This window comes from Alosa pseudoharengus, unplaced genomic scaffold (assembly GCF_046254945.1).
Source record: "Alosa pseudoharengus isolate Yale_2024_CS ecotype anadromous, Long Island Sound unplaced genomic scaffold, YU_APseudo_1.1 YU_APseudo_1.1_scf_20, whole genome shotgun sequence".
Classification (NCBI taxonomy): Eukaryota; Metazoa; Chordata; class Actinopteri; order Clupeiformes; family Clupeidae; genus Alosa; species Alosa pseudoharengus.
The window spans coordinates 24,505,566-24,513,065 of record NW_027468664.1 but is presented as its reverse complement, the minus strand read 5'-3'; the positions used below and the strand labels follow the sequence as shown (position 1 = coordinate 24,513,065).

Genomic DNA, 7,500 nt, shown 5'->3' with positions numbered 1-7,500 from the left:
GTTAGCTTAGCACAATTCACTGCGAGTGGATTACGCCAGTTAGCCTAGCTATAGCTAAAAGGGAGCTATAGGCTAACTGGTGTAACTCACTTCCAGTGAATTATGCTAAGCTAACGTGTCAGACTAGGTTATTGAGCGCATACAGAGGAGAGGGCTATGTATCCAATGACTTAACTCTGGGGTAGACGGTAAATAAGCCGATTTCCCCAAAAAGTTGTCATGTTCCTTTAAGAGGACAACGCACCTGCACTAGCCACCGTTTCATTGGAGAACACGGGATTACGGGTCGTCTTGTAGGAAATTACAGACCTGCATCACAGCCAAAACATAAACAAATAAGAGATTAATTAATACACACACAAGCATTTTTTTATATATCTATCTATAAATTGCAGGAATGTCTGTCTGTGTGTTTGGATAGGAAATGCAAAAGATATCGGTAAAATAGGCACACACTGGCATTCACCGCTCTACTGTAGCCACTCCCCCATCTGCGTGTTTGTGTGTTAATCGCATATCTGTTGAACCGTTTGTGAAATTGAGACTTTTTGTTTTGCTACGGGCACCAGTAAGTGCAGTGTCAAGTTTGACGTTGTTTGGATAAGAAATGCAAAAGAGATCGTTAACTATATTGGTATAAGGAGCACACGTTGGGTTTCTACGCTCTACTGTAGCCACTCCCCCTCTCACATAGTACAGCACAGGACCAGAGACATAGGATAGAAGCGGAGCTTTGGTAGCACTGAATCAGGGCACAGCACGGGTAAAGATGTTTGGATAATGATCATGTCTGACGTCAACAATAAAGATTCCCTGTGTGCAGTTTGCTTGCATGAAATGATTCCGCGGATTTCAACAACACGCCAAACACGGGTATGTTGTTGCTTTTCAAAATGATGTGCAATAAACTGACACTTCGAATAGCCCAGGCTACTTTGGACTTGAGACTTTGAATAAACAAAGAACAATTCCGACTGCAAGGTCCCAAATTAAAACGAGCGGTAGGCTAATGGTCCTGAATTTATCAACGTTTCAGAATGAGTGGCAGACGGAGCGACATGTCACTTATGCTACCAAAGACTGTTTTTGAGTCACATCGTTGCAAATCTCATATGATGCATCTTTCTACAACATGGGTTGTCCTCTATATCATTAAGCTATTCAATAGGCTAAACATATAGTCTTACATCAAAACTTTAGGCTTAGGTCATTTCGATCAGCTACAGACAACGAGTGGCAGACAGAGCGTGTCACTTATAGACTAGAGATTGTTGAGTCATAGTTGCAAATTTCATATGATGCATCATTCCACAAAATGGTTTGTCTTCTCTATCAGGAAGTTATTCAATAAGCTTAACAATAAACATAGCTGTTAGGCTTATATCCTTTTTATCTGTAAAAATGCCACATGCAACATTCTTTCACATTCTGCTTACAGCACATTAATCATAGGGTAATATATTAAAATATGATATTCAGTATTGAATGCATAGCTGGAATGATGACATGAATCAATACATTTTTTGAAGCTTGTAAATTGTAATGTAAAATAGATTGTAGTTTGAGAAATATCACCTGCTCGAAACAAGGAGAAAAAGCAACAAAAAGAAAGCAAGAAAAGGGACCAAGAGAAGGAAATTAAAAAGGACTTTGTACCTGAATTTGTTGAAGATGATGGAGCCCTGGTCGAACTCATAGCCAGAGTTGATCAGCTCGGAGGCAATAATCGAGGCGTCTGTGAAGGTGGGGGGCTTGCGGCCCACTTCCTTGCAGTTGAGCAGAATGTGGCTGCCATGAGTCCTGCAGTCACACACACACACACACACACACACACACACCGTCAGAGACATAGAATAACCAAATGGAGCAGTATATTTCCACCTTGCATTGACACAAGTTTATCTACCCAACCCCAGATTTGAATCATCTAGTAGTAGACGATGGAAGGGACTTAACCCTTCAGTATGGGTCCACCACATGTCAAGGAATGTACAGCAACCAAAAAATGACTACATGTGTGCATGTGTGTGTAGTGAGTGTAGTGATTGGAATTAGCACCAGCCACATGCTGGTAAATATGAAAGTGGCTGGTAGATTTCAGACAGTAAGTAATAATTCAATATTAAGCGACTGGTGAATTTGAGCAAAAATCTGGCAGTGGTTGCTGGTAGATGTACACACATTCTCAAAATTTAATTTCCACCCAAGTGTGTGTATGTGTGTACGAAACTGTGTGTGCGCGTGCGTGCGTAGTACGTACTTGTGAAGCAGGCCCCTGAGCTTGTCGCCCACGTTGACCACCATCACCTCTTTGCCAGAGGAGGTCAGGGTGGCGATCTCGGCCTTGATCGCCTTGGAAACGGAGGAGTGGATGGCTCCACAGAGGCCCCGGTCAGAGGAGACACCAATGAGCAGGTGCTTGGTCTTGTCCTCTGGTGCCTTGATCTCCGCCTTCTCGTACAAGGCTGTGCCAAGACGGAAAACATTTACATTATCCAAAGTGACTTACAGAAAGAGAATAGCATTCAGTGTGTGTGTGTGTGTGTGTATATATATATATATATATTATATATATATAAGTATATATATTATTTTGATTGCACTTCAAGCTACCGTGCAGAAGAGACATTAGCTGCATCTGTCAATACTATTACTAGGACAACATATTTCAGCTTCACTGAAAATGAGGACTAGCCTCAATGAACCTCCAAGAACATGAATGAATAAAAGAAAGAAAGTCATAGGTCAAAGACCAAAATACAAAAATGTTGGTTGCTTGGTTGTCTAAAACATGTGGATTGTCTTATCTGTATGCAACATATATGTTGTCTATACTTTGTAATTCTTTATGCATTGTCTGTAACAGGCCAACATGACCCAAGGTCATGAGATGCACACCCATGGGGCGAATGTGCACTACTTTCAATAAAGGGTTTCGGAAAAAAACGAAATATGCTAAATAAATAAATGAAAATATATGAAAAATTCCCCGTTAAAAGAACCACGCATTCCAGTAAATGCATAAACCAGTGGCTGTGATCCCAAGTGATCTGGCACATTGCTGCCCAACTTCAAGCCTTGGTGTTCGGTGGTAAAGTTACAAAGTTGAAATACCGTAGGATGGGGTGAAATTGATTAGTTTTATTGTGAAATGTATGGTAACGAAGATTGGGAAAACCTACCCAGGGCACCGGTACCATAGACACGTGCAGGCTTCAGCGATCGCTCAGCCCTGGCGTACTTGGCTGCGGACACCATCTTCATGGATTTGGTGATTTTCTGGATGTTTTTCACGGACTTCAGTCGGATGGTGACTGGCATTGACAGGTGAGAGATGGTAGCATTAAGTATCAGTTCAACCTGATCCACACTTCGTCGACCATGAATCACAACAATCAATTGCACATCTTCCACAAGGCATAATGTAAACATTCTGATATCCAGAAGACGTAAGACCCAAGATGGCCTACAATCCTTAAACAATTACAGTTCAATTAAACTACGTTGTATAACGACGTAGTTTAAAAAAGTACTTACTGTCCTTCAAGGTAGCCATGGTCCTGACCTGCCCACTGAAAGGGAGATTAATTCAGAGATTCAGTATCGTTAATTTGCCACCAACACAACGCAACGACACGTACACCATTGGTGCATGGTATTTTGTGGCAAATAATTATTTGACGTCGCTGCAGCAAGGTGACTTGCTGGAAATAAGCACAGCAGTTTCAGCTAACGTTAGCACAGCAGTTTCAGCTAACGTTACCAAAGTCAGTCAAGAGGCTACTTTGTGTTGGCTAACGCTAACTGACATGTAGGCTAACGGCAGCCATTAGCTGGCGTTAGGAATAACCATTCAATCTCCTGCATGAAGACGAAGGGTGTATTACACATCAACCAATTATCATAAGAGGTCGTTGTGATTGTGTATTTCGACAGCAAAGCCAATGATTATGACAGCACTTAATACGACCTCACCACTTTACCCCTAAATGCTAACGTTAAAGCTACCAACTTGACAGATCAACTTCGCCGTTCATTTGAAGGCACGCTAGATCTAACCCAAGTTAGCAAGCTGAGGCCTACAGCTTAGCACGTCCTTGCGAGTGTTAAGGCTCTTGCACTGACAGAAAATCAAGACGCTTTCCTTAAGATATTGCAGAATAGTCACGTTGTAAATAACAAACAAACAAACTTGCATTATTAAGGAAATCAAACTTTACCATTGTGGGAGGAACACCACCGCGCTGGTCCTGGCGAACATGTTCGTTTCTATGAAGGTCAGACTGGCACAACAGCGCAGGCGCAAATAAAGTGGAAAAGGACGAGTTTATCGCGATAGTGCGTGTACGTGGCTTGTACAGAAATCTATGACGTATTATACATACGCCGAAAGGCACCCAACACAACAGAGGGAAAAGGCAAACGTGCTAAATAGCTCATTTCATTTAAAGAAAGTGTTTATAATTCTAAGTTACTCGTGAAACGCTTCATATAAGGGATGGGGAAAGCTGATTTCCTTAGTCCTAAAGCAATCGCCAACAGGATAAAATCCAAGGGTCTTCAAAAGTTGCGATGGTATTGCCAAATGTGTCAGAAACAGTGTCGAGACGAGGTGAGTGAAATTAAAGTTAATTTTCTTATCAACCAAGTTTGTAACCTAACGTTAAGTGAAGTGAAGTAAAGTTACATTTTTAGTAACGTTATTTACTCGCTGGAACATAGTCTAGTCACCTTCTTAGCCAGAGATGAGTTTTTTATCTACGTTAGCTATCCGACGGAGTAGTTGACTAGTCTGTTGCTGCATATAAGGTTAACCCGTAATCATTGCTTTGAAAACCTGAAAATGTAGTGAATTACGTGTAAGAATCAAGATCAAGCAGTAAGATGCATAACATGTGGCACTGTTTTTTTTTTCATCATCCTGTCAGAAGTGCAGCTGTGCTGTGCGTTTAAGCTTTTTTCATTAAAAAAATATATTATCTTCTGTTTGCAGAATGGCTTCAAATGCCACTGTATGTCCGAGTCTCACCAGAGACAATTGCTGCTGGCTTCCGAAGACCCAAACCAGTTCATGGACCTCTTCTCAGAGTAAGCTGACAACTCTGTAACGCATCATGATTCATGATTCAGCACAGTAGCGACATGGCACTGAATAATGAAATGAAGATTTTAGAGAGTAGTAAATTTTTTTTGCCTTCATCATGAATAAACCACAGCTAATCATCATCACTCAAAGTTGTGACTGGGTGTAGAACCTTTAGGAATTCTGGAAACTGACAAAAACTGTTCTCTGTTCTATGGCACCTAAATTCCAGTTAGATCCATTGCTCCTATCCAACTGATGGCCTTTTGCAATGGTTATGGCTATGGTATTTGGCAGACACTTGGCCAAAGTCAAGCTGGTACTCAACTGTCTGCTCTGTTTTGTAGTGAGTTCAGGACTGACTTTTTGGAGCTTCTTCGTCGGCGATTTGGTAAGTGAGAGTTTCCCATTACTCAGCATTCGGTAACAACTCGGCCAACTGTTTTGTTGTTTGTCTATCAGGGTTCCCACAGATCATGGAATTTCTGGAATATCATGGAATTTTAGAAAGTCTATTTTAGACATGGAAAGTCAGGGGATTTGATCAATTTTGGGGGCAAAGTCATGGAATATCAGGGAATATTGTTATAGTAGTTTAAAATGTACTTGCCAAAATACATTAATACAGATATACAGAGTGGGAACCCTGATCTATGCTGTGTTAATACATCTCTTTTGACCAAAGGCGCCTCAGTTGGCTTTTGTTTTAGAAAGTTAATCTTGCCTGTTTGCTTGTGCTGAGGTTTAGTTTTGGCCTTGTCTTTATCCTCTGACAGGTACCAAGCGAGTCCACAACAACATAATTTACAACGAGTACATCAGCCACAAGGATCACGTCCACATGAACTCAACACAGTGGGAAACACTTACCGACTTCACCAAATGGCTGGGGAGGGAAGGTACTGTACGATCATCCTCTGTTCTCTTCTTTTCTTTTCTCTTCCCTTCTCTTCTCTTCTCTTCTCTTCTCTTCTCTTCTCTTCTCTTCTCTTCTCACTCTTTCTTCATACACACACTCACAAATTACACTGACATACACATACACACACACACACACACACACACTACATTCACTCGTACACACACACATTTTCTCATACACATTACACATTTCTTTATACATAGATCACACACACATACACACACACACACACACACTCTCTCACACTTGCATCATAATTGTATCACACACCACACATGTGTATATGTGTGTGTTCTTAAGGTTAACTGAATACATTTTTCAAAAATGTATACAAACAGTGCATTATAGTGTGCGTGTGTGTGTGCCTGTGTGTGTGCCTCTGTGTGTGCGTGTGTGTGTGCGTGTGTGTGTGCATGTGTGTGTGTGTGTGTGTGTGTGTTCCTCAGGCTACTGTAAGGTGGACGAGACCCCTAAGGGCTGGTACATCCAGTACGTGGACCGTGACCCGGAGACGATCCGCCGGCAGGAGGAGCAGGAGAAGAAGAAGAAGCAGGACCTGGACGACGAGGAGCGCAGCGCCAAGTTCATAGAGGAGCAAGTCCGCCGGGGACGCGAGGGCAAGGAGCCAGAGGTCAGTCAGCAGTGTGTGTGTGTGTGTGAGTGTGAGTGTGTATCTGTGTGCACACTACGCACATGTCATTGTCTGTGTATCCACACTAACATTAGATCATTTGATTGGATCATTTGATTTAAACCAAAGAAAATTGTACTACTTTTCATCAGTAGAGGTACACATTTTCTTGTACACAACGTGTGTGTGTGTGTGTGTGTGTGTGTGTTAAAGTGTGTCATTGATACGCTCTCTGTCTCATGTGCAGGAGGAGCCAGTGTTCACTGAACTGGTTAGGGAGAGTGAGGAGGAGAAAGGTAAACTTTACAGTCACCAAACACCGCATACTCACTGGAAAATGCACAATACACACACACACACACACACACTCACACACTCACACACACCACATCACACACACACACACACACACACCACAACATCCATGAGCACACACTTCAGTAGTCGCACTACACAGTCATAAGTGAGGTTTCAACACACACGCACATGCACACACACACACACACACAGACTGGAAGCAGCTTGGACTCACTATTGAACCATAAGGTACTATCCATTTTGTTTTTCAGTGGCTTTCAACCTCAGCAAGGGTGCCTGTGCTGCCGGTCCATCGGCTGGTCCATCTGCAGGTCCATCTAAAGGGTAAGGCATAAGCTGACCGACACCACACACACACACACACACACACACACTCACACACACACTCACAGAAATCTCTACATACAGGCTTTTTGTTGCTAGAGTGTCTGTGTCCACTGTAATGAAGATGAGTTAACTACTTGTATTCCCCCATCTGTATGCAGCACACACACACACACACACACACACACACACACACACACACTGTGTGTCTCTCTTGTACTT

The 7,500-nt window shown here is 42.3% G+C and overlaps 2 protein-coding genes across 3 annotated transcripts in view; one reads left to right on the top strand and one right to left on the bottom strand.

Moving 5' to 3' along the window:
* atp5f1c (ATP synthase F1 subunit gamma) overlaps nt 1-4,306 on the bottom strand; it is a 6,843-nt gene extending 2,537 nt beyond the window's left edge. For both annotated transcript variants that reach the window (XM_076296925.1, XM_076296926.1), the window contains exons 1-6: nt 4,221-4,306; nt 3,538-3,572; nt 3,183-3,314; nt 2,261-2,465; nt 1,657-1,800; nt 245-309 (exon numbers count right to left, since the gene is read on the bottom strand). In XM_076296925.1, the coding sequence (XP_076153040.1) occupies nt 245-309; nt 1,657-1,800; nt 2,261-2,465; nt 3,183-3,314; nt 3,538-3,572; nt 4,221-4,261 (622 nt within the window). In that variant the 5' untranslated portion in view covers nt 4,262-4,306. The remainder of the gene's footprint in view (nt 1-244; nt 310-1,656; nt 1,801-2,260; nt 2,466-3,182; nt 3,315-3,537; nt 3,573-4,220) is intronic.
* An 85-nt stretch (nt 4,307-4,391) lies between these two features.
* kin (Kin17 DNA and RNA binding protein) overlaps nt 4,392-7,500 on the top strand; it is an 8,157-nt gene continuing 5,048 nt past the window's right edge. Inside the window, exons 1-7 of the mRNA XM_076296924.1 lie at nt 4,392-4,612; nt 4,994-5,088; nt 5,431-5,474; nt 5,860-5,982; nt 6,452-6,636; nt 6,884-6,932; nt 7,206-7,278. Coding sequence (XP_076153039.1) covers nt 4,499-4,612; nt 4,994-5,088; nt 5,431-5,474; nt 5,860-5,982; nt 6,452-6,636; nt 6,884-6,932; nt 7,206-7,278 — 683 coding nt within the window. The 5' untranslated portion in view covers nt 4,392-4,498. The remainder of the gene's footprint in view (nt 4,613-4,993; nt 5,089-5,430; nt 5,475-5,859; nt 5,983-6,451; nt 6,637-6,883; nt 6,933-7,205; nt 7,279-7,500) is intronic.